This window comes from Thamnophis elegans, chromosome 11, assembly GCF_009769535.1.
Source record: "Thamnophis elegans isolate rThaEle1 chromosome 11, rThaEle1.pri, whole genome shotgun sequence".
Lineage (NCBI taxonomy): Eukaryota > Metazoa > Chordata > Lepidosauria > Squamata > Colubridae > Thamnophis > Thamnophis elegans.
In genome coordinates, this window is record NC_045551.1 from 17,676,491 (window position 1) to 17,703,789 (window position 27,299).

The 27,299-nt window shown below is 37.9% G+C and overlaps 1 protein-coding gene across 5 annotated transcripts in view; it reads left to right on the forward strand.

The window, feature by feature from the left end:
* ACOT9 (acyl-CoA thioesterase 9) overlaps positions 1-26,979 on the forward strand; it is a 49,724-nt gene extending 22,745 nt beyond the window's left edge. For 3 of the 5 annotated variants that reach the window (XM_032226293.1, XM_032226295.1, XM_032226296.1), the window contains 13 exons: positions 10,175-10,220; positions 10,526-10,696; positions 10,782-10,819; positions 11,979-12,062; positions 13,127-13,230; positions 13,651-13,724; positions 15,714-15,781; positions 16,016-16,127; positions 16,984-17,074; positions 18,968-19,053; positions 22,222-22,309; positions 26,446-26,596; positions 26,787-26,979. In XM_032226293.1, the coding sequence (XP_032082184.1) occupies positions 10,175-10,220; positions 10,526-10,696; positions 10,782-10,819; positions 11,979-12,062; positions 13,127-13,230; positions 13,651-13,724; positions 15,714-15,781; positions 16,016-16,127; positions 16,984-17,074; positions 18,968-19,053; positions 22,222-22,309; positions 26,446-26,596; positions 26,787-26,851 (1,178 nt within the window). In that variant the 3' untranslated portion in view covers positions 26,852-26,979. Of the gene's footprint in view, positions 1-8,012; positions 8,763-10,174; positions 10,221-10,525; positions 10,697-10,781; positions 10,820-11,978; positions 12,063-13,126; positions 13,231-13,650; positions 13,725-15,713; positions 15,782-16,015; positions 16,128-16,983; positions 17,075-18,967; positions 19,054-22,221; positions 22,310-26,445; positions 26,597-26,786 lie in introns of those variants that run through there. The other 2 variants (XM_032226292.1, XM_032226294.1) reach the window with 2 other exon arrangements.
* The last annotated feature ends 320 nt before the right edge of the window (positions 26,980-27,299 follow it).

Consider the following 27,299-nt stretch of genomic DNA (forward strand, 5'->3'; position numbering starts at 1 on the left):
AGCACATTTTATTTTTCTGGATGTGCTTTGTAATATTCCAGTATATTTACTACAATTCTTGTATTGTCTCTTATTTGCCTGGTTGGTAGAAATCCATTCTGGTCAGGGTGTATATTTTCATTTAATCATTTTTTCAACTTTTCTGCTATGATATTCATAAATATTTTGTAGTCGGCATTAAGGAGCAAAATTGGCCTATAGTTCCTAATTTGATTCTTGTCTGTACCCTCTTTTGATATCAAGGTGATAGAGGCCTCCCTCCATGATTCCGGTAGTTTTGCTTCGTTCAGCGCTTCATTACATATTTCAACTAATTATGGTTCTATTAATTCACCCATAGTTTTATAAATTTCCCCTAGAAGGCCATCTGGCCCTGGGGTCTTATTGTTTTTTTGTTTCTGGATTGCCTCTTTCAATTCTACTAATGTTATTTCTCTATTTAACATTGCTCTTTTATCTTTTTCTAGTGGTGGCAACCCTTCCCCCTTCAAATAATTACTTATTTATCCTTAACTATTCCTTCCTGCTTATAAAAATTCTTGAAATATTTTTGTGTGATCTTTTTTTCCTCTTTTTTATTGTTTTGTAAATCCCCCATTTCATTGTATAGCTGCTGTATTATCCTTCTTTCTTTTTCTTTTTTCAATTGATGTTAGCCATCTCTCTGGCTTATTGGCATGTTCGAAGAAGTTTTTTTTGGTAAATTTTAGGTTTCTTGCCATATTGTCTTGTTCTAATATATTCAATTTGTGTTTCGCTAGAGCCAATGTTTCTTTAATTTGTTCACTCCCTCATTCTTTTTGGAGTTGGTTTTCCAATTTCTTCCTTTAATATATTATGCTGCTTCCATTTCTCTTTATTTTTCTTTGCCATGTATGCTATCACTATCCCCCTTATGTATGCTTTCATTGTATCCCATAGGTTTGATAGTGAGGTATGTTGTTTTTTATTTTCTTCAAAAAACAGCGTCAATTCTTTTGTGATTCTTTGTGTATATTCCTTCTCCTTTAAAATCTGGGGGTTTAACCCTAACCCTAACCCTTGTTCTTTTTATCACTGGTATAGTCTTTTTAAACATCTACTACCCCATTATAGTCACCCACGATACATATGTTCCCTTGACCTGATTCAATAATCTTTTCATGGACTTTCTTGTAATATTCCCTTTGGTTTTTATTAGCAGCATAGATAACTACCAACAAGATTGTATTTTGCCCTATTATAACTTCCATCATTAATGTTCTTCCTTTTGGATCTGCATAGATTTGTTTTGTCTTAATCCCTTTAATGTATAATGCCACCCCTCTTTTCTTCCCCCGCACCAATGCTGTGTATAATTTCCCCAATTTATTATATTTTAAGTATTTTTCATCTTGTTTTTTAATGTGTACCTCTTGGAGGCACACAATATCTGCTTTCTGTTTAATTAATTTTGTAAATACTTGTTTCCATTTCACCAATGCATTTCGTCCATTTAAAGCAGACGTAAAGTGAGATTTGGACATTAAGTGTGAAACCTACTGGGTCAGGTTGGACAGCCTCTTAGAGCCCCTTTACTTCTATATTAAAGCCACATAGGCAGAATTGCAGCTTGCAAAAGAACAGGAAGCCAGTGCCTAACCACAAGATGTCAAAAGTCCAAAGTTCAATTAAAGTTCGTTAATGACACATACTCCATAAACAAAAGGAGAAGTAAGACCCCCATCTCCTTATAAGGTTTTCTCCTCAAGGTAACCACTAAGAAATGTGTTAAGTATTTCTGTGTTGCAATGCTTTTGAGAATGTATAAGAATGTGTGCTTCAATAATTAAGGTTGTTCAGAATTTCCAATGCTAAGCCATGGGCTAGCTTTCTGAACCTGGCTGCCAAATAAACTTTTCCTGTATCCTGAAAAGTCTAAAGCCTGTCATTTTCTGCAACATATTGTGGCGACCATGGCACAGGACTTAGAGCGATATTTCGCTGAGAACGGAATGGAACGACCGGTGCCCCATCGAGGCCATCTCGCCCATCTTCAGGCGCCACAGAGACCTTTCTCTGGAAGAAGGCTGATGACCTCTGTTGGGCATCCGGAGGACACCACCGATCCAAGAATCTGACCAGGGACAGGACAAGTTAATAAAAATTACGCCAGCTGAGAAAGAAGACGCCTGCAAGCAAGTATCAAAAGAATTGTAGACCCACTTGATTAGGAGAATTGTAGACCCACTTGTGCAAGGTGGGGAATGGCTGCTGGTTCCCCGGCTTCGTTTGCTGGTGGAGAAAAACATCAGATTAAACCAGCGGTTTTTGGTTCGGAGGCTCGAAAAGAGGTCCCTTCAACCGAGTACGACTAAGGGGATCTGAATAGCTGGTTTTCAGCACGATCTTCGGAAAGACGCTGCTCTCAGGCGTCCCTCCCCCCCCCCCGCTGCAGCCTGAAACGCTGACGAGAGGGGAGAGGAATGGCGGTGCTGCGCTGAAGACTTCCTATCGGCGTTTTTGGCATTTTTTTAAACCCTCGTCGCTCGAATTACCCGCTTAACACTACCCGACTTTCCCATCAATCTGAAGGAGACTGGTTGCCTGCCTGCTTGGAGAGAGACTATTAGGGGTCTACTGGAGAACTATTGGAGTCTATTGGAGATCTAGTGAACTTTTGAGGCTGAAGGAGGTGTGTGTTTGAATCTGCGCTGGGTGAGACGAGGCAGCTGGCTTATACCTCAGCTGCCGTAGTCTCCTTGGGCGCCCCCCCCCTCTACCCTATTCAGAGGAACGCCTTGCTAGCCGGTCCGGGCGTGTTTGTCATCTACGCCCCTATCTCCTTTGACGTTTGACTCTGCTGACTGGCTTCATAGAGGATTGTGATTTGTTATGGGGCGACATAAGACCTGGCAGTCGGCCATATGGCCGTTGACCTGGCCCCTTAGGACTCCCTCTAGGCCTTCTCCATACTGCGGCTTTTCCCTTCTTCTCTGGTCCTTGGGTTGCATCTACTCAGACAGGGGCTCAGACGGGGCTCTCTTAACTGGCTTTCTACTCTTGCCTGTTCGACACTGGATACTGGACATTGGACTTCAGGTATTCCAGAATAGCCCGCCTGGAACTTTGTGGACCTCTTTTTTACACTATCATTTATGTCATCTCCCGCTTAAGGAAGAAATTACTTCCCCTTTATATCTTCGCGAAACCCTCCTGACTGGACGCACAATATCGCACAATATTTAAAATCTGAGGCCTGCGCAAATTGTTTTAATATGATGAGTGTTTGGTGTGATTGTGGCTGATTGAATGTATCCACTTTTATTATTATATTGTTGTATTCTGTTTTTTAAATTGTTTGTGGGGATTGTCTGATAGTATGGCTGTGTATGTTTGAGAAGGTTGGGACCACAGCCGGGTACCTCCTGCACTGAGTGCTGCGCAGAAGTGTCAGGGGGGCCTGGGCCTAATCCCAACCTTAGGATGTCTGATTCGAAGGGCCTGCCAGGGAATGCGGTGGCCATGGGGGAGGGGGGAGGGACCTTAGACACGGGAGTGGGCCGGAACATTACGGTCATAACAGGGAGGGGCAGATATGGCGGGGACTTTAGGGCTAGCCATTACCGGGGAAGGAGGGTTCACTACGTCACAGAGATTCCCCCTTCCGGCCCTATTAGTTCCACTCCAAGGCCAGATGGCGTGAGTAGTCAGGGCCCTGGTCTCAGGCTGCTGTCGCTAAATGCCAGGTCTGTGGTTCACAAGGCTCCCCTCGTCCGGGACCTAATTTTAGACGAGAGGGCAGACCTGGCATGTATTACTGAAACCTGGCTGGGCCCGGAGGGAGGAGTCCCTCTCACTGAGATGTGCCCAGAGGGTTTTCAGGTGCTTCATCAGCTGCGATCCCAGGAAAGGGGTGGGGGAGTGGCCATTGTTATCCAAGGGTCTCTAGTTCCTCATAGGATCCCTGCTCCGGAGCTTGTCGGGTGTGAGTTCTTACTGGTGAAGTTGGACCTTGAGGGTCAAGTGGGCTTGTTGTTAACGTACCTGCCTCCCAACAGCGTTGCAACAGCTCTCCCTTCGCTCCTCGAGTCAGTAGCAGAGCTGGCAGTTGAGTTCCCCAGGCTTATGGTGCTGGGGGATTTCAATTTGCCTTCGCTCGGCGAGCACTCTGACGGAGCGCAGGAGTTCATGGCTTCCATGACAGCCATGGGCTTGACCCAAGTAATTCGGGGCCCGACTCACTCAGCGGGTCACACGCTCGACCTCATATTTCTCTTGGAGCAGTGGAGTTGTGATCTTGGTTTGAGGGGTATTGAGATCTTGCCCCTGTCATGGTCGGACCACTTCCTACTGAGGCTTGACTTTCGGAGACCAATCCCCCACTGTAGGGAGGAGGAACCGATTAGATGGTTCCACCCCAGGCGCCTTATGGACCCTCCGGGCTTTCAAACGGCGCTTGGTGTTATACCTGATACTCTCGTCCACAGTCCGGTGGAGGCCTTGGTCGCTGCTTGGAACTCATCTGACGCCTCATCTGTCAGCCCACTCTTCTTCATTAATATTTATATTCCCAAAGAAAAAAAGAAAAAACTATTATTTTCCACATTGCTAGTTTTTCTTTTCAACGTATACCTTTATATGAATTCCATTTGTTTTCTCCCCCCCCCCCCATAACAACCTCTTTTTTGGACACGGTGCAAGACGGATTCAAATTTCCCACTATCCTCATAATATTGTTATATACTTATACATTATTAAGCGCCCATATTTTTGTCTCATATTGTGATTTTAACAATATATTATTAGGCGTATTCCCTTTCATTTATTTTTAAAGAATCTTAAATCCCAATCTCTGAACTTCTCCTTTCTCTTTCTGCTGTTTATATATCTTTTTTTCCCAATCTTTTTTGTAGCTTTTTGCTGTACCCTTCATCATAGCCTCTTCAGGATTTCCTTTTGTCTCCTCAGTCTATTTTCCCTTTTTCTTTTCTTATTATATTTTCCTCCTGTAATGAACTCTTTTCTTTCTTTCATTGTGCCGCCTGTCTACTCCATTCTTTTCTCTTCTTTTTCTTTCTTTTGTTTTTTTAATTGTGGCATGCTCTTTCCTTTTCTTTGTGCCCCTATTAAATCCAATGGGATCCTTTATCTGCTTATTATTTCCCTCAACCTCTCTTGCTTTTTTTTTTAATGTTGGCTTTCATTTCTACTTCTTTCCATAATATCCAAGCTATCATCCTTTCTTTTTTTATAAACAGACCAACATAAAACATAAAAACATCTTCCAATTCCATACAGTGTGTCAATTGGTTGCAAAACTTTTTTGTACATTCTCACCATAGTCTTCACTTACACTTTATATAAAATCTCGTATTATCAATCTAATATATATGTATACATTATTATCATTATCATACATTTATTTGATTATAATTGTCATTACTTGATTTTATATGAGATATTCTACATTTTAGATAAATTTATATTATAACATTTCATTACATCATTTTAAATCCATCCAGTAATCTTTTATTTCTTGCCATTTGTGGTATTTATATTCTAATTGCTTTTTTAGTAAATCTTGTATGGACATCTCTTGGCAACTTATATTTCACTGCATATCTTGTGAAGGCTCGAAACCTCTCATCCGTTCCTTCCATCATCTTTCCTTTAGTTATCACCAATGCTTCTGACAGAATTTCTAGCATTACTTCTGCCAAATTTTATCCCTTTTCTTCTTCTATCTTCTGGAATCTGAGGTAAAATTCGAGTCTATCAATCTCCCATTCCAATATTCCACTCTTATCTTTTTCAACAGCACTCATTCTGCTGTCAATATCTCCAATTTTCTTATCTCTTTGTTCATCTTTTTCTTCAGTTTTTTGAGATCTGTCCTCATATTTCATCATTGTTTGGTGAATATTAGCATTTTTTTCATCTATTTTTTCTGTTCTTTGTACAATAATCTCCAATCTCTTTTCAATGCTCTCTGTTCTTATTTGTATTTTTTGAATTTCTTGCATGATCATCTGCAATGTCACTTCCTTTTCTTTTCCCTGTTGCAATATCATCTATATTGATCTTTTTCTTCCAGTATTGCACATAGTCACTGTAAATTCCAAGGCTCTTTTCCAAACAAAGTTAACTGGTTTGTTTCCCAGTTCAGTGCAATCTTTTTTTCCACTCCAAGCTTTTCACTCTGATAGTACCCAGAGAAGTACCTGTATAAACATCCGTGCTCTTCCCACTATCATTTTCAATAAACAAACTCAAAAGTCCTTGAAGTGTAACACCATCTCTTACTTTGCACAAGATTATCTAATGCTCAAACATAGAGAAGAAAAACAATATTTCCAAGCCTCCAAGCCTCTAAGTGGCAGTGTTACTTCTTTTCATCTATTTTCACTTCCCTCTTTATAGTCTTTATATTCCAGGAAAGAAAAAAAAGAAAAAAATCTTTTAACAAGAAAAGAGAAAAAGAATGAAAATCTTTAAAAAAGAGAAAAATGAAATCAGTCCAGTTTAAAAAATAAGCATTTGTAGAAATTCCAGCAGTAAAAGGATTAAAGAAAAATAACACACTAAGTTTGACTCAGGCTTAATCTCACCACTTGACCTCTTCTGTCTTCAATTTTAACTTTACTTTTAATCTTTGGGGTGTTCTGTCATCTAATAGTAAAAAATTATCTCACCAATTTGGAACACTTTCTCTCCTGCTTGTCTTCCATTTCTGAAGTTGTCGCAACTTTCAGCAGCTTCAATGGCTGCTTCTTTGTCACTGGAGAAAAGGGCTTCTCCTGGATCTACCAGGGAATTTGTGATGTCCCCGGGATCAGCAGGATATGCCCTTCTCTATAACTGTCTCTATGGGATGGTTTAGGTCCAAAAGGACTGTCCAGTGGCAGAGATATCGACAGTGATCCTGGAGCTCCAAGATTGCACGTCGTATCGTCGTGATGTCAGTACTGCCCTCGCTATCATCCTTTCTCAACCCATTGTGCATATTTTTCAACATTTCACATATTTCTTTAAGATCCCACCCCTCCATAATGCCCAATTTTTAATTTGCTATTTTCCTGCTTCAGATCGTATATTCCTTATACTTCAAAACTCCCACTTTTTTCTTATTCACCAATTCAAGTCCCTTTTAAATTTTCCCCTTCAAGCAAAAAAGGAAACAGATTTCATTGTGAAAGAATGTAGTCAAACCACCTGTGCCCGATTGAAAGTTCCAAAGTCCTCACCATCAAAGTCAGCTCTTTCATTTATTTGCTTCTTTCAAATGATAGTTCTTTCTGGTAGAAATGTAAATGTAACCTTTAACTCCCCAAAGACAGAAAATGCAAATTGTAGCAAGGGAGTAGGGGAGGGGATTTTTTCTTTAGTTTTAAATCGTCTTGAGATCGTGTTGAAAGCAAACCTCCTGGTCTTTGTTGTTACACTCTAATTATCAGCTTTTTAAACTCCTAATTTCATCTCTGCCTGGTGATGGTTCTTTTTTCTAGTAGGTGCTTCTGCTTCTTAGATTTTTTTTCCCAATCGAATATCTTAACTCTTGAATGTAATCCTTAATCTTTAACTCCATAGGAGCACAGAATACAAATTGTAGCAGAGAAGCGGGAGGGGGGTATTTTTCAATTTTCCTGATGAGGCTTTTTGAAGATACACTCCACATGACACCGTAGGGAATTACAGATTGGACATTGGGTTGGGGTAATTGGGGGGAGGGTGCTGTGTAATTGTTTGATATATACTTGTTTGCACCTTGTGGGCTCAGATCTTGCTTTTCTTTCGCTTCTATCTTTTCATAACCTATAAAAGTATCTTAAATTTAACAAACAATGGAGTTGGGAGGCACGCCTGACAAAATCTTTTTGTCCCTCTCCATGATACTACCAAGTATCCTGTAGTACTATTAATATATTATTAATATATATATCTGCTCTTAATCAATCTAATCTGGTCAAGTTATTCAGTATATAATAAAGATTACTGTAGATATGGATATAGATATAATAGATATAAATATTCTATATATTCTATAGAGATGCTATATAAGTTAAGATATATGCCAATATAAATCTATGTTAATCAGTATGTATATAAAATTAGATATAAGTAAAGATGTAAGGATATTAGTACGTCTGTTAATCAATCTATAAAACTATAAATATAGATACAAATCTAGGTTTCAATGTAATATGAGTAAAGATATAAGTAAATAAATAACTAACTATATAATTGGTGTAATACAAATTTAGGTATAAACAGTTGTGGATTTTCTGATTGTTGGTTCCTGGGTTACTGACTTAACCACTTTATATTTATGCTAAATATGTATAAATATTTCTTTAAATCTTCTTAGTTAATTTGATAAATTAATAACTGATCCCTTGGTAGTGTTATAATCAATGTCCAATTGTTTCTCCTTGCTCCTTCTTGGTCCTTCGTTAATATTATATTATATTGTTTTTATCCTCTTTAATCTTCTTCCTCCTCCTTATTCAACTCTGAGTCCCTCTGCTCCCTCTCTGCTTTACTTTTGATCTCTATGCATCTCTCATCTCTCTATCCGTCATTTTGGAATGCCAATTTCTTCCTCCAACCTCGGTCTGTGATACTCATCTCCTCAGTTCCCTCTCACCAAAGCCCACGCTTGCTGTTCCTTACCTTTCTCACTTTTCTCCTGTTGCTCAGGCTCACCGAATCTCTTTCTCCACTCCTCCTTCCTCCAATTCTGTTTCCTGTTGATCTCTCGTGTCTCAAGATTTTTTGTCTTTTCTCCTCTATGCAATTTTACGGTAAGTTTAGTATGCTGAGTCACTGCTCCTCCCTCCGGGTTGCCACTTGTTCTTCAGGGGAATCCCCCCGCAGTTGGAGCTATCTTCTTTTCTGAATAACCAGGACTTACTCTTACAGTCAATTATCGCCGTTACAGCTCTGGGATTTTGACCAAATACATGCCACAGACTGTTAAGTAAATCTTCTCTTCCTCAGTCTCTCTGGCCTGTCACGGCCTCGGGTCCGCCATAACACAATGACAGACATTTTCCTTCATTGCAGCGGGTGATCGCCTTTCACTTTGCTGCCCTCCAGGCTTCCCCTCTATTCTGCTTGGCTCTCCAGGCTCACTGCACCGAGGGGTCCCCAAATGTGAAATATTTGGGGTCTAGGAACAGAGACCTTTCTCTTTCCCCGGCACTACTGTGACATCACCACCGGAAGCCCTTGCCACATGTGTTAAGTGAATCACTGGAGTTAAGTTAATGATTAAGTGAATCTGGTTTCTCCATTGACTTTGCTTGTCAGACGGTAGCAAAAGGGATCCAAGGACACTGCAACCGTCATAAATATGACTCAGCTCTCCAGCATCCGAACTTTGATTTTGACTATGGGAATGTTATAATGGTCATAAATGTGAAAAATGGTCATGCCATTTTTTTCAGTGCCATTATAACTTTATACTGTCATTAACTGAACTGTTGTAAGTCAAGGACTATCTGTGTAATATAATTTTTTAAAAAAGATTTCAACTCTTATCTAACTCCACATTTCCATAGATGCTATTCACTTCTGATTCTCCCACATTTCCTTAGAACTGAAGTCTTCAATTTGTAATGTTCCTTTTCTATTGGAGTGTGACATTTTGACTAAAGCATAAATGCTGATGGTTATGATTGAAAATGCATCTGATTTGTTTACAGAATCTAGATGTGCATTTTCAGATTTGTATTGTATTTTATTAGCTATGTAAGGGTAAACCTGCTCCTTGTTTACATTTTCCTTGCAGTCTCAGGACAAATGAGTATGGATATGTACAGTGACATGATTTGAATATTTATTTTGGAATGTCAAAGAGTAGGCTATGATATCCAAATTTATTGTTTTGTTCTTTTTTAATCCCTCTATGCCATTCAGGGTTGTGAAGGAGTAGGTAGCCTGAAATTTAAATTCAAAAGAAATGAATGTTTTCTAGATAACTGGATTATTATTTTTTTGAAAATTAGAATGTTACAGAAATGAGAAAGCATGCCATTCCTTATTAAATATACCATTCATTGGAATCTCAGTGAACCTGTCCAGCTTTTGCTTTTCAGCTATTCTTTGCATGACTTCTGTTTACACTTCTGCTTTTCAAAAGTGCAGTACTATAGTGGTCCTTGGTCAGGTTTATCCTATTAAATATTTCTGACTGGGTTTTATTTTGTTTCAGTGCGAAGTAAATTGAGAGAGCTAGTGGGAGCATCCACCAATTGGAGGTATGGTATTGTATATATAAATCATGGTACAATTGCATTTCTTAGAGGTTAGGGTTAGGGAATGCAATACAATTTATTCTTGCAGATTAATAATGCCTTGTAGCTGCTTAATAGACTAAACCTATGATTTAATTGACTAATGGGGGAGTGTGTGAGACTCAAATGCCAATTAAGTCCAAATGAGATTTTATACATGCCTAAACCATCAAACAAATTTTGTCCATTGCATCTGAAGTCTGATAAACTGAGATTTGATTGTTTTTACTCACATGACATAATCTGATTTTGCTTTACCCTTTTTCCAGAGACCATGTACAAGCAATGAATGAAAGAAAATCCTTACATACACTCCTTGCTAAAACTCAAGCTGACCTGTCCCCTAGGAAAATGAAAGACAGCTATATAGAAGTTATCTTGCCTTTAGGAAGTCAGCCTGAAATAAGAGAAAAATATCTCAATATGCAGAACACAGTCAGGTAAGATACACTATTTCATTTTTCAATAAAATTAATTGTTGGTGCTGTAACATGCATACAGATTAATTGCTCTGTAATATTTTAGATTTGGTCGAATACTTGAAGACCTTGACAGCTTAGCAGGTATGTGTTACTTATATAATTTAATTTTTTCTAGTGATCTGATAGGTTGGAAAAATTTGAACACATTTGGATTATATAACATCTATGTCATTGTTAATTAAACATACTGCATAGGAATAGCTTTGAAACTGGCTGTTATCTTTTGCAACCACTGAACTGATATTACAATTAGCATTGTTCTTAATAACTATGGTTCCTTGGGTAAGATGAAAATTCGTAATGAAGTGCCTCAGTGGGATCCGTGAAGGAAGGTAGAAAAATTTATTGATCCTTTGAATTTTTTTCTCCCCATCTAGTCTGAAAGCAGTTATTATGCTTAATGAATTACATTGAGTTAGTTATTTAGAACTCCTTTAAAAATACAGATAACATTATTATGACTTTCTGCATAATGTATTATTTTGTAGCAATGAAAAATGCTTCTGGAATAAGTGAGCATGTCATTTTTTCTTTATTGATTCATTACTTATATACCACCTTTTTATTTGCATAAACTCTATAACATACATATACACTGAAAGCTGAATATTAAGTTCTGTGTAATCCAAATTGAAAAACAGTGCAATCAATAAACTGTTAAAAGTTTGGCAGCAGTTTTTGTTATTTTCCTGCTATTCCATTGTTTACTATTAGAAGAGAATATATATTCATGTACATCAAGATTGAACTCTCAAGACCTTGCTTCTTTCTGAACTTGATTGTTCATTTGTAGATGTTTCATTACCCAACTAGGTAACATCTTCAATGCTAGAAGGGTTTGCTCATTGTTTGTATATAGTAGCTTGACCTACCAGGGTAGTGTGTATCCAGTACCCTAATTGAGGAACTACCATTTCAGACAATGAAGAAGTTAAATAACAGCCTAACCAAGGAAGTACAAAGGAGAAAACAACACCCCCACCAACATTGATAGGGCAAGCCACTGTACAATATTACATGTTATAATAAATAAAATAAATTATTCCTACTAGTCTTACTTTGGCAGACTGAACTCTCTTTAGTCATATTATAAGGCAGGTAGCTTATAAACTTTGTACATTTAAAAATGTATTTGGATGATACAACAATCATGGTGAAAGGTTTTCACCAGTCCTTAGGGGAAATATATAAGTTCAAAGAGTAATTAATAGAGCACCTTTGTTTATTTATTTGTTTACAGTTCTAATTTGTTATACTCATACAAAAAACGAAGACACTCTGAGATCTCCTTTATCGATTGTTACAGCACTCGTGGATAAAATTGGTAGGTGTTTAATTGTTAATGGCTTGATATCTGTCTGGGAAGTTTACACTGTGTTATTCAGTGAAAAGCAGCTGAAATTTAAACTCTGATGTTCAGAAGGTGAAAAAGAGGAGACAAAGTTCTCCTGACACTTTTAGATGACCATTTTCAGGAATAACTACATGTTCTGATGAATATACATTTGTGGCCATCATGTCATTTTTGAATCTATCCTCTCCAATTTGCTCAAAAGTCCAAATGAATAAATATATCATTTCATAGGCTAGACGAGTGACCACCTTTTCTAAAGGTGTGCCAAAATAGTGCATGTGCACGCTATCGTGCATGTGTATGCCCCTGTGCATGCATGCTCAACCCCCCTGCACAGAGGGACAGAGTTTTTACTCTTCCCAGGCTCCGAAGCCTGTCCTGAAGCCTGGGGAGGGTGAAAACGGTCTCCCCCGGTCCCCCAGAGGCCCCCCAGAAGGCAGAAGCAGATTGTTTCTGAACTTCCAGTTGGCCCATTGGGCCAGTTTTTCACCCTCCCCAGGCTTTAGGAAAGCCTCCGGAGCCTGGGGAGGGCAAAAAACAGGCCCAACGGCCCAACTGGAAGTTCGGGAATGGCGAAAATGGCCTCCACAGCTCTCCGGAAGGCCAAAAATCAGCTGGCTGGAGCTAAGGGCTGCTGTGCCGGCAAATATGGCTCCACATGCCACCGGTGACATGCGTGCCATAGGTTCGCCATCACGGGGCTAGACATTATATCCTATTATATCTTAGATACTGTATCTAAACAGAACAGAAAAGATTTGTTATTACTTTTTTCTGGAAAATTAAATAATTGCATTTAACATTTTAAAAGACCAAATCTTGCAAGATTACCAAGAGAGTCAATGTTTTTGCTTAAGTTGCAGGAGTGCAGTGGAAAATAATTTATACTACAATGTTGCATGAAACTGCCTGCTGCCTGAAAAGGTTGCTGACCCCAAATTGATTTTTTAAAAGTAGTACTGTTCTCCGTTAGATAAATGTTGATTATCAGTCCTTAGAATCTGTGCTCTGAAACCTTTCTTCTATCCTTTTAGGTTTATGGAAACAGCATATTCATCCTGATTGTGATATCAAGTTCACTGGGAATGTTTCCTGGGTTGGAAAAACTTCAATGGAAGTGAAGATACACATGCTTCAGGTTAATGACAGTGAGCTTCGTTTGCTCTGTTTCTGAATTTAAATTCTTACATTTGGCAAGCTATACTGTATGCTGTAATAAAATTCTGTGGCAGGTTAGCCAAATAGTAAAACAGTATTCAAAAGGATAAGTACAAACTGGAATGTAACACCCTTGTTTATTAAAGTGTATTTTGGTCTGTTTGAAGAGAATGTGATTTTTGACCGGCACAATTAAATTGACAGGGAGAATCTTACTTATGAACTCTTTTAAATAAATATTGGCAGTATGTATTCTACTTAAATTTCCTTCGTTTTTTTTTTCCTTTTTGGCATCCATAGAAAAAAATAGTTCAGTTCTGAAACTGTATTAAGTTTTAATTGAATTATCACAGGATACTGTTTCTAATGTTTTTCCCCCTCTCATATTCTCTTTTTTTAGTTACTTGATGCAATCTATTGCCCTGTGTTAGATGCAACTTTTGTCATGGTGGCCCGTGATCCAGAAAATAAAAGGTAATATTCCTAGCAGTTTATTTAAAATAATCAGTGAGGAATGCAAGTGATGGTAAAAGGCGATGAAGCTATTGACTTTCAATTATCGTGGAACTTCAGCCCCCATCAGCCCCTGGCTGTATGACCAGTGGGAAGCTGAGGGTTCTAGTTCAGCAATATCATAGGTTCTCCACTGTGTTCAGTCAGGTATAGATGTTTCCATTTTTATCTGTAACTTTCAATTACAGGTAGTCCTTATTTAATGATTCCCATTTCACTATTGCTAAGCAATGGTCAGCAATAGTTGTTAAGTGAGATATCATGTGACCATGAGTTGCAATTTCATTCAGGCTTCCCCATTGACTTTGCTTGTTGGAAGCAACTAGAAAGGTTCCAAATGGGGATCACCTAACTGTGGGATGGTGCAACAATAGTAAATGCAAAGTTGCCAGGAGCCCGAATTGTGATTACATGACCATGAAGATGCTGCAACTGTTGTCATTTTGAATCATTTTTTCAGCCCCATTGTAATTTGAACAGTTGCTAAACATGTTGTTTTTAAGTGAGGACTCCTTGTATTGTGGATAGCTGGGAAGTGCGGCTCTGATTTCTGTGTCAGATCTTATTTTTGCCCTCTATTCAATAAGTCATAATGTTATTGATTCACTTTGCTAGTTTTGAAATTGGCTTAAAGCTGTAGCAAAAAACTATGTTCAAAAGTATAGCATTGCATTTTTAATGTTAAACATATGTGTCTGAAAATAGTTCATTGCTTATTTTATTATTTTATTTATTTGAGTCCCAGGCTTTAAAGGACTCCAGAATATGTAAAGGTTGACCTATTATGTTAGTATTTGTGACTTATTTTTTTACTTATACTGTTTATTTTGCCATAACTAGAGGTTTCTGAGTAGCATCTGGCCAGTTAAAATAAAACAAAATAATTCAATCAAATCATTTTTTTTTAAAAAGTAGAATAGTAGAACAGAGCTAGATATAACATAAAAATCAGGAGCATCAATATTAATGGCAATAAAAACTACAGTAGAACTTCTGGTCACGAACGCTTCTGACAACGACCAAATCAGGTTCTGACCAAAAAGTTCACAATATTTTTTTCGCTGCTGATTTCCCCTTTCCCCATTTGTTTTGTAAGCACCAAATTTCCAAAATGAGGTTCGGGTCATGACCAAATTGGTTTGTGACCAAAGTTATGGAACGAATTATGGTCACGACCAGAGGTTCTACTGTATAAGGCAGCAATAAAATGAATGGTGCAAAATACCAAATTATGTCAGACTATGTAGATGTATAGTATTTTACATTGAAGGCAAAAAGAAGTTTTAGAGTGCAAAGGTAATGAATGTAGCTCTTATTTACAATTCCTTTTAACAGCTGGGCCTTATTGTGGATTTTTCAGCTATTGTAGGATCCATAGATATACTTAACCCCAGACAGGTGTTATGTTTTCACTTCCCTGCATGCTCTGCCCCCCCCCCGCCCCCATAGAACAAAACATGAGTCAACAAATAAACACAATACAAATAATTAAACCAGGTACAAAAACTCACGTTTGGATATCAATCATTCTAGCTAGCCAGGAAATCACACTAAATGTCATTCATCTTCCTTTGTTGTCATTAAACTTCTTTCCGGCAGCTTGCTTCTTGATTCAATTTTGTTCTTCAAATCGCTGATTGTTGCATCCCCGTTGGAAGAATCCTAATCGGGCAGCCTTTTTGTTCCTAACAGCCTTCAGATCTGACGTGCTACACTGTCCTAGGGCACTGCATTGACTGTCCTCTTTAGATCATTGTCTTTTCAAGTTAAATAATTTGTGTTGTTGAGTAACAATAAGAAAAAGTGTTGTTTTAAAACACTAAAATAGACATGCAGATTTCTCTTTGCAAATGAACTTCCACATAAGTAACTATGCTAGGTTGCAGCCAAAAACATTTCATTTCCCCCCTGTAATGCATATTGTTTTGATTTTTTCAAATATATCCTCAGACCAGCATTTGTCAATCCATTAATTGCTGAAACCCCCGAGGAGGAAAAAATCTTCAAGGAAGGAGAAAGTAAGTACTCTCCTAGCCTGGTTTTTTTTTTGGAGGAGGTAATGGAGAAATTTTGTTTTATGGTCATTCCTAAATAATTGAGGGGAAACATAGGTTCTTTGGGAGTGAAATAGTTTGGTACCTACAGCAATCTAAAACACACTTACAAATTTCATCAGTTTTGAAAAAAGGGTTGAAATAAAGCTGTTGGAAGCCAATTGTCATTCATTTTACATGTATCATTCCATTGATCAGAGAACAAAACCAGGCGGCTTGAATCTAGTAGGGCTTCTTTACTGAAGGTTGCTCCTACCGCAGATGAAAGAAATATTATCCACAATATGTTCCTGAATACTCTGGATTCAAGGTAGGGAGTTCATTTATAAACATTTATTACAATTTTCCAAACTTGATGCATTCCATGTATACAATATTAGGATTACAATTTGGATGACTCCCAGACAGCGTGGTGCAGCAGTTATGCTGCTAGACTGTGATTACATAGAGTCAGGTTTAAATTTATTCTGTCATAAGTGCAGTGTGTAACTTTGATCCAGTCTCTCAGCCTAACGTACTTCACAAGATGGTTGTTAAAGAAAAGAATTGGAGGAGGGACAGTTTGAAAGCAGAATATGTTTATAGCCTAGTGATGAGGAAAGAATAACTAGATGTTCTTGGATTCTCCATCAACGATATCAAATATGGAGTCTCCAGATATTATATTGCAGTGCCATCAATCATCTTGCTTAGGTATCAGAGAAGACAAGGTAAGATATGTAGGTGAACCTAATTCAGGGGTGGGTTGCTGCCGGCATTACTGGTGGTTCGGTGCAATTTTGCCTATGTGCACTTGCTTCGCTTGCACGCGCACCAGTCACATGCTCTGTGCACGGGTGCAGTTCCCTATAAATAGATCTGCACATGCGCAGAACATTTAAAAAAGAAAAAAAAACCTTGCCGAGCCAAACAGGGAACCAGTTCAGAGGCGTGGCAGGCCTGGGTTGCTGCTGGTTCTGGCAACTCAGGCTGGTATACACTAGCAGTTCAGCTGAACCGGGCTGAACTGGTAGGAGCCCACCTCTGACCTAATTCCCATTCATGGTGATTCCCATTCACAGCATGTGGATGAAGTGGTATCCATATAGTCTTAGGTAAAGGTTGACATTCACAATATTGGGATATGACAGTATTCTTAACAATTTTACATGTCATCCATTTTTTAGGACAGTAAGTTTTCGTAGTCGGGTATTACTACCCAATTCAGTATGGATGGAAGACACAAAATTAAAGGGTTTGGAGATCTGCCATCCACAGGTATTTACTGAGCTATAGCTGATGTAGACTAATCCTTTTGTTTGACTCTTGCTTCAAATTGGTTCATGATGTGGTACTTTCTATAATACGGTAGCTATTTGGCAGTTTGATTTTTTGATAAATATTCATAGCCACAAAGTAATGAAACATCTTCAGAAATTTAACTGCTCTGTACCCTTAATATTTAAAGAAGACTTTGAAGCTATATTACTCAAGAAATGCACACCAAATATATAAAGTGAGTATTGCCAGTTTTTGCTTGTAGCTCTGACTGGTAGCAATTTGGAGGGAATTTCCCTTAATTTCAATACACTGCAGCAAAGACAGTTTTGTAGTTTTATTAATCTATGGTTCTGAGACATTCTCTTTTAGAATATAACAAAAATTTTCAAGAGAGTAGACAAGCACTTTTTATAAAACATAATTACATACATTATATGCATCACTTCCTGTATACTGCAACTTATTTGGAGCAAGCAGTATTGTTAAGCAATAGCTTTTTTGTGTGTGCCTTTAAGCGAGGGTTGATTCTTGGTGACTGCATGGACAAGACCCTGCAGTTTTCTTAGGATGGCTTCTTGAAAATAGTTTGCCATTCCCAGGGCTGAGAGTGAAAGGCTCAAGGTCACCCAGCTGGCTTCACACCTAAGACAAGACTAGAATTCAATCACCCAGTTTTTAATTGGATGTTTTAACCACTATACTAAACTGGTTCTTGAGCAATAACTTATTAGCACAAAAAACAACAACACTTCAATCAGGCAGTTACTGGGAATCATGCAAAGATAGCTCTATGGATCTTATCAGTGGTTCTTTTCCCTTCCAGAATATAATTACATACTTCATATCCTTCCACATTGGTTTTAGCAGAACTTTCTAGAAGTTTGACTAAATAGCTTCTGCCTTGTTATTATATGCTCTGTGTTTGCTGATTTTGGTGTTCTGCACAGAGTAATGACAAGTATGTCATTAGAGCAAAAGTAGCATTTCAGTTGATAGATAGAATAAACCTGTATTTATCTCATCTTGTTTTATAATATACAAGTGACTAGGTTATTGTGGTTCTGTGTTTTCATAATCTGCACTTTGATTTTTGTAAATGGAATATTCTAATAATACAAATTGCTCTTCATTTTAAAGAGCTGAGGATGTATGCATGTAGGTGTACACTGTCAGGATTTTTCAAACTGTGTCTTGGGATTGTGTGTGTGTGGGTTCACCAACAAAACCATGGCAGACAAATGCACGCCGACAAAAACCGTGATGGACAAATGCGCGCTGACAAAATTGTTAATTGATTTTCGACAAAAGCGCGCCGACAAAATCGTGTCATCAACAAACTACATAGTGGGACGCGTATACGTACGTTACAACCCTAACCCTAAAATTTTTTTATTTTATTGTTCTTGTCATCGTGCTTTTGTCGTCGCAATTTTGTCATCACGAATTTGTCGGCGCGATTTTGACATCGCATCTTAATTGGCGCTATTTTATCAGTGTGCATATGTCTATTGCGCAATTGTCAGGTCACGGTGTGTCTGTTGGTCATAACAGCTGTGGTGGAGGGTGTCACTTTTGTTTTTGTTTTTAAAAAGCTTAATCTATTTGCACAAAGAGAATGGGAATTCTGTCAGTCTTCCCTGGGCTTTGTCTGCACCCTGTGAGCAATTGCAGTTTTATACAGTTTAAAAATCCCTTTAATACCATAAATTTTAATTATTAAAAGTAAGTGGTCTATTTATTTCTTGCCCACTCTAACCCCATTGAAGTCATTAAAAAATCTATCATTTTAGGGAATAACTGTATTATAGTACATGGTTTGATAACCCCTATCTTTAGTAATTTGTGTAAATGCTCGAAATTCATTTGTCCTATGGATATTTGTCAATATAGGAACGCAACATTTTCAACAGAATCTTTGGAGGCTTTCTCATGAGAAAAGCATATGAACTTGGTTGGGCTACTGCCTACAGCTATGGGTAAGTATTAGGCTATGTCTCTCTTCCTCTCACTTGAAATATACCATTGCCAGAATATTAGGGAAGGATGATGTCAATATCCTTTCTCATTTAGCATCTATTCCCAGGCTTCTTCCCTTGCTTTGCACAATCTGAGCAAGAAGCATAATGCACTTAAAATCAGTGTAAACTAGTTATTAAATACTTTTCTAAGTCACGTCTCACCTTTCCTCATTCTGAAACTGAATTGACTTAAAATATACTTTGTTTAAAATGTTACAAGTTGTCCTTGACTTACGACCACTATTGAGCCCAAAATGTCTGTTGTTGTGAGACATTTGTTGAGTTTTGCGCAATTTTATTATCTTTCTTGCCACAGTTGTTAAGCGAATTATTGCAGCTGTTAAGGTAGTAACATAATGTTAAGTGAATCTGGCTTCCCCATTGACTTTGCTTGTTAGAAGATCGCAAAAGGTGATCACATGACCCCCTGGGACATTACAACCATTGAGTCAGTTGCCAAGTGTTGGAATTTTGATCATGTGACCATGGGGATGCTGCAATGGTTGTAAGTGTGAAAAATGCTTAAACACCATTTTTTTCAGTGCTGTTGTAACTCTAAATGATCACTAAATGAACTGTTGTAAGTCGAGGACTATCTATATAAGCATACAACAGAAAATGAGGGAGAAGGCTGGTAGGAAGATGCTGGGGAGATTGGGGAGAAGGCATATCAGTGGCAGGTATGGGAAAATGCTGAAGCCATTGGGATAGGTAAGTTGGTGGGAAGATGCTGAAAAGAGGGGGATGGCTAGCAGAAATAGCAGCCATGGAAACATTTTTGGAAGATTGGAACTAGAAGACCTTGGAGGTCTTCTAAGCCAAGCAGGAGACTGTATACAATTTCAGACAAGTGACTGTCCAATCTCTTCTTAAAAACCTCCAGTGATGTAGCACTCACAACTTCTGATGGAAAGTTGTTCCACTGGTCCTCACTGTTAGGAACTTTCTCATTAATTCCAGATTATTTCTCTCCTTGATTAGTTTCCTTCATTTCTTGTCCTGCTCTCTGGTGTTTTGGAAAATCAGTTGACCCCCTCCTCCTTATGGCAACCCCAAATACTGGAAAACCACTATTATATCCCCCCCCCCCCGTCCTTCTTTTCTCTAGACTAGCCAAACCCAAATCCTGCAACCGTTCTTCATGTTTTAGTCTCCAGGCCTTTAATCATCTTAGTTGGACTTCGTACTTTTTCCGAAGTCTCAACATCTTTTTTGTAATGTGGCAATCAAAACCTGATGCAGTATTCCAGGTGTGGCCTTACATAGGCTTTATAAAGCAATACTAATACTTCATGTGATTTTGATTCTATGTCTCTGTTTATATAACTTTGTGTTAGCTTTTTTGGCTGCTGCCACATACTGCTAGCTCATATTTAAGTGATCATCCCCTAGGACTCCAAGCCCCTCTCACAGTTACTGTTTTTGAGCAGACGCATAGGAAAATAAATAAATAACACTAATTAAATTATATTAACTACCATACCCTTTTCTTTTCATTTTCTCAAAAAGCACTTAATTTTAAGTCACTATGTGATTATACAATTGTAACTATATTGCCTGATATAATATTTTCACATATTTTAGGTTGGCCCAGTACAGTTAAGACTAATTTATCAATACTAATTGTATCAGATGACAATGAATATGGATGTAATTTAAGAATGCAGGAATTGAGATTTTATTCATCTGTTAACCCCGTGTGGCAGAAATAACTTTGCTGAGATGATAACATCAATTCTTTCCATCTCATTCTGAGTAGGATACAGATAATACTTGATTTATGACCACAATTGAGCCCAACATTTCCTTTGCTAAGCAAGACTGTTGTGAATATTGCCCCATTTTCTCGCCACAGTTGTTAAGTGAATCACTGCAGTTGTTAATTTAGTAACATGGTTGTTAAGTCAATCTAGATTTCCCACTGACTTTGCTTGTCAGAAGGTTGCAAAGGTGATCACGTGACACTGTGACACTGCAACCATCATAAGTATATGCCAGTGTCCAAATTTTGATCACATGACCATGGGGACGCTGCAATGATAATGTGAAAAACAGACATAAATAACTTTTTTCAATGCTGTTGTAACTTTGAATGGTCACTACATGAATGGTTGTAACTTGAAAACTACCTCTATTGGGCTCTCACAGCAGTCAATATTACCAATTCAAGATTGTGGCAGCTGTAAGAAACAATATTTATTTAATAAATAAACAAGCAACATTGCAATAAAGTCAAGTCAATAGCTATTGATGATGTTGCTAGACAGTGTGTAAGGAATAGATATCACCAGTGCAGAGAAATAGAGAGAAAAGGTTGAGAGTTTACTGTTAGCTATAGAGAACTGCAGTAGAGAAAAGACAGGAGAAAGGATAATTTGCAGATAATTAGATTAAGTTGACAGGAAATTTAGTTTGAATCTATGTTATCTTATAAAGTTGTAAAGATCTTGTGTTTCCTGGAGGCATTAATTTTAGGTGTATCCTTTAGCACTTGATCAAGTTTCACTTACAAAGGAAATTATTAAGATCATATCTGATATTACCGGTTATGTATTTTTATATTCAAATGTAGGGATGGCACTGGTGGAAAGGAAAGCAAGTGCAGTATAAATCAAATATTTTTTATTTGAAAATCATGTTAATTTTGAATGGGTGTGGAATTCCACATAATAATTCACCTTATTCTTAGATAACATACATGAGGATCAGTTGTTATTTTTACTGTACCTTCTAGTAATAGCTTATGAATTGTAAAATCAGCTCCTTGGATGCTTAAGCTGATTTTAGCTTAGTGAAATAATAAAGTCTTTATACTTGCTAGTATGTGTATAATATGCTACAATAAGCAGTTATGAATTTGAGCAATAATCAATATGATTTCTTAAGATTTTTTTACTGGATTGTCATGAACACCTGAGAATCAGTAGTGCAATGAGTTTGGAAAATATGCATAATTAAATTTCTATTTTATAAACTAATATTTTATACCATTTATTAACAAATTTCAGGATCATAATAAGTTTCTAACATGGAATATAATTTAAAATATAAAACAATCCATGTCCATCTTTTAAAGTATATGTATGTGTAAATATGCATAATTACAGTATTTTTTTCATACACCAGAAACGCCAGACCTTATGTGGTAGCTGTGGATGATATTATGTTTCAAAAACCAGTTGAAATTGGATCCTTACTATTACTCTCTTCCCAGGTAATAGACTAAATAGATCAAACTAACATTAAGAAGTTGGATAAATACTGATCTTCTTTAAATACGGGAAGTTCTTGACTTAAAATGAAAATTGGGACTGAAATTTCCATTGCTAAGTGATGTGATTGTAAAGTATGACTGCTTCGCTAGCAATCTCTGCAATCATGGTTGCTGCTGTTAACTAATCTGAATGTGATTGTTAGGTAAGGCAACTTTGTCTTCTCATAACCAAAGTCAATGGGGAAGCCAGCAGGAAGTTGCAAATCCCAAGCTGCCTGGTAGGTGAATGACTGGGGGAGTATGTTGGGGAGGGAGCAAAGGGGTGCTCAGAATTATGGGAGTTGGTGTATGATACAAGAGTGTGCAAATGGCTGGCACAATTCAAGCACAGAGTTGCTGGCAGAGAGTACAAGGGTGGGGAAGAATCTCCCTGTAATGGCTCCTCTCCTAACTTGAGAAAGTAAAGACTCTTGAAACGGATTATTTCAAAAGGAACCTTTAATCAAGCAGGATGGAAACCATTAGAAGCAAAGCAGCATCTGAAAACCTTTAGGCCATGCAAATGGGATTAAGATGATAATGACCTCTCCCCTTTGTCCGAATGCAGATTCTGACCAATACACAAGTGTGAAGATGCTTCCTTAACTCTTCTGCCCTGGGAGTCAATAAAGCACACGTTCCCATGGCTATCTCTAATTAGACATCAAAGTTATATATCATACATGGCTACCATAAACATCCCTCCAGAGATATTGGGACCTTCAGTCTCCCGGTGACAGAAAACCAGTTGTAAAGTTGTAAAACTCAGTTGTTTCAGATGTAGCTAATGATTTAATTCCGAGGCTCCCCCGCCTCCCAATTGAATGGCAGTATCACTATTAGGGATCTGACACCCCCATTGACTTGCAACCTTCCCTGATGTCTTCTCCACTGACTTTCTGTAGAAGCCAATAGAGAAGGTTGCAGATGGTATTTATGGAGATTCTCAGTCATACAGGTTGTCCCAAAGGTGCTTTTTCAAGAGGCAACTGGACTTTCTGGTTTTTCTTTGAAGAAGTTTCGCTAAAAGAATTAAAACACATCAAGGAAGCCCTTAGATTAGAACATGTGACTATCCCAAGTGGGCCTTCATCAAAAGACCCAACAGGAGCTCCTCTATAAGAGACAACAAAGAGAACAATAAACAAAGCAACATCATTCCATATGTTGCAGGCATATCAGAACATCTCAGGAGGATCTTCAATCAGCACAACATATATGTACACTTCAAACCCAAAAATAAACTAAGGCAAAAGTTTGTGTACCCCAAGGATAATACACCCAGATACAAACTGAGCAATGTGGTATATGCAGTGAGCCATATGCAGATCAGTACACTGGGGAAACAAGACAACCACTTTATAAACACATGGCACTACATAGAGAACAAACCCATTAAGACTAGATTCAGCAGTCCATCGGCATTTAAAAAACAAAGGCCACTCTTTTGAAGATAGAAAAGCCCACATTTTGGATAGAGAGGAAAGAGGGGAGGCCATCTATGTCAAAATTGAACAGCCCTCTCTCATCATCTATCTCCAATTTACAACACAGTCCTTTCAACACTTCCAAGAAAGCTCCACACCTATTTGCACCATTCAGGTGATCCTTATGATATAAACATCCAGGCCTTAAATCAGTGGTTCCCAAACTTTTTCAGTCCACTTGGTGCTACAAACTGATCCTCAGTGCCCCCCACCCAGTGGTGGAATTCATTTTTTTTTACTATCAGTTCTGTGTGTGTGGCTTTGTGGGCATGGCTGGGGGGGGGTCATGTGACTGGGCGGTTTGCACGACGGAAGGAAAATAGTAACAGTAAAATTCAAAACTGTAGCAATTAATTGCATATTTATTCAAAATCCAATTTAAAAACCTTTTTAGTTAATGTTAATTCAACAAAATTGTTGAACATGATCCAGTGATATCAGGTTTTCAAAGTCTAATAGTCATTTATCAAGAACCTTAGTAACTAGTAACTTAGTAAACTCAGTAAAATTTAGTAACTAGTTTACTGTTCAGTAAATTCTTAATGTGATGGATGGACTTGATGAAGAGATACCAGTTTCCCAATGTCTGGTTTTAAGTCACTTAGCAGGAGTCTTAAATCACCACGTTCAGTAATCTGGAGTCGATTTCTTTGCTTGGAGAGAAGTTGGATATGACCACACTGAAGCCACGTTTCACCAAATATGATGTTGGAAATGCAACAAGGAGCTTCTTAACCATTGTCAATAGTGCAGGATAGCAATCAGAAATTTCTTTCTGTAACCAAAACTCTTGGTACGATTTCTTAAACTTTGGATTCAGCTCAATGTCATTTTGCAGCTCTATGAGTTGTTCCTCCACTATCCCATCTTCCTCAGGATCTGAAAATGGATTTATCACCCAATCTGGAATTTCCATCAAAAAAAAGATCCTGATATCACTCAGACATCTAAGTCTTAGAATGTCAGAGAAACAACTTTAGCTGGATAGTCACATCCCTGCAATAACATCATTGTAATTTTCAGTTTCATTAATTTCCACAATATCAACACTAGCTTTGCTTCCAAACCATCTGCATAGTCTTTAAGATTTGGTGGTCTAAATATCAAAAACAGTTGACTCACATCACACATCTAAGCAAAACTGAAGTACAATCTATTTTTCCTTTTTTTTTAAAAAAAAATCTCAATTTTGAGATTTGTATTACTGTTTTCATCCAGTTCCCATCCAAAAATGGCAAGAAACTCTGGTGTCATTTTTTAAGCAACCATGGACAGATAATTGCTCATACTTGCCTTAATATTATTGGCCAAGTTTCTTATTGGCTATGCTAACCAACAGGTGCTCTGGTCATTGTTAACCCTGCTGCAAAATTTATGTGTGCACATATCCACACATACAAAGGCATACAATATAATCTTATCTCCTTCAGATTGCCAATTATTTTGCACGACACAGACATTCTGCCTTTAAATGCTTACGTGGTTTCAATGGCTTAACTTCTGCTCACCGAACCAACTATTCAAAACCAGTAATTCCGCAAGGAGAGAGGATGGGAATGGGGATATTTCAAAAACTAAACACATATCCTAAAAGAAAATCCATCCGCGAACAGCACTGAATGGAGCTTTTATAAGCTTTAGAATAAATGAGCTGGAAGGGAGATCTTGGAGATCTTCTGGTCCAGCCCCCTGCTCAAGCAGAAGAACCTATACCAGAGGTCTTCAAACTTGGCAACTTTAAGACTTGTGGACTTCAACTCCCAGAATTCTCCAGACAGCTATGGACTTCAACTCCCAGCTATGCTGGCTGGAGAATTGTGAGAGTTGAAGTCCACAAGTCTTAATGTTGCCAGGTTTGGGGACTCCTGACCTATACTATAGTAATATATACATATAGTATACTATACCTATATCAAAGAAAGCTCCCGTGAGTTTAACAACATCCGTATTTCCAAGGCTGGAATGGAAGATTGCAATGCAAGCTCCCTCCTGCTGGTAATCCAAACCTCCCTAACCAAAATCCACACCACCAAAAGGGAGCAACCGCACTTCCGCTCATCACCCCCTCCCCCCAGTTACTTTTACTCAGCAGTGTTTCCATGCAAAGGAAAAGCATGGCACGAAATATGTGACCATTTTTTAAACAGTTGTAAAGACCTCTCTCGCAAGCTCAACTAGAATTCGATTGGTGGGGTTTTCCCCACCTAACAACACCGTGCACGATCTCCCCACCCACTGACAGTCAAAGCTGAAGCTTCTTGGATGAGAAATGAAACGTCTTCAAAGAAAAACCAGAAAGTTCAGTTGCCTCTTGTAAAAGCACTTTTGTTGCAGATGGTGATTATGTAATAGCGAGGAGCATGGCAACAAGTTGGAAGTGTGAACTAGTTGCCAAGTGTCCAGACTGTGATCACATGACCAGTGGGGCATTGGGATGGCTGGAACTTCAATGACCAGTTGTAACCAAGCCTCATAATTTTGAACTATTGTTGAACAAATTGTTATAGATGAGGACTATCTGTAATGAAATGCTTTATTTTATTGCATGCTTTATTAATTTTTGAAATTCTATACCCAATAACCAGTTGATCCTAATTTTTAATTTTAAAGGTTTGTTATACTGAAAAAAATAACATCCAGGTTCGGGTTCATAGTGAAGTTTATGATCCAGACACCAGGGTACACCACACAACCAATGTCTTTCATTTCACATTTATGATAGAGAAGGAAATACCAGATGTTGTTCCCAAGACATATGGTGGTGAGTAATCATTTCACTAATTAAGCATTCTTATGATGCTAAAGACAGGAACATTTGTTTTATCTGGAAAGAGCAGGCTTAAAAAATTAAGAAAACTAATATTTTTAAAAAATGTGAAAAATAATAAAGGCCTGAGCATCCAACTGATCATGTGATCTTATTAAACTTGACATTTGTGCTTTTCTTTCAGAATCTATGTTGTATTTGGATGGAAAACGGCACTATGATTCAGTTATGAAAGAAAACACAACATAGGATCAGCACAGAATTATAGCTTTGGATGGCTTTGAAAATTCAAACATACTGGTTATCAGAAAACTGAAAAGCATTTTTACTCCAAAAACAGTACAGAAATATTATAAAGGTTTTAGATTTCTATCAAAGTATTTTTGTTATTATTTATACAAATATTTTAATGTTCTCATTGCATATATTCTTCATATGGCCAGCTTGGCATCACCTGTGTCAGGGACACCTGTGCCAAGTGCTAAGGCAGGACTTCCCCCAGACCCTCTCTCCCTCTCATTATAATCTTCCTTCCTCCTTCCTTCCTCCCTCCTTCTTCTTCCTTCCCCTCTATCCGTTTCCTTCTTTGCTCACTTCCCATCTTTCTTTTTTGTTCTCTCCTCTTTCCTTTTCTGTTTCTTCTTGGATGCTCAAATGCAAAAGGGGAAACTTTTCTCCTTTTGTTTTGTTTTGCTTT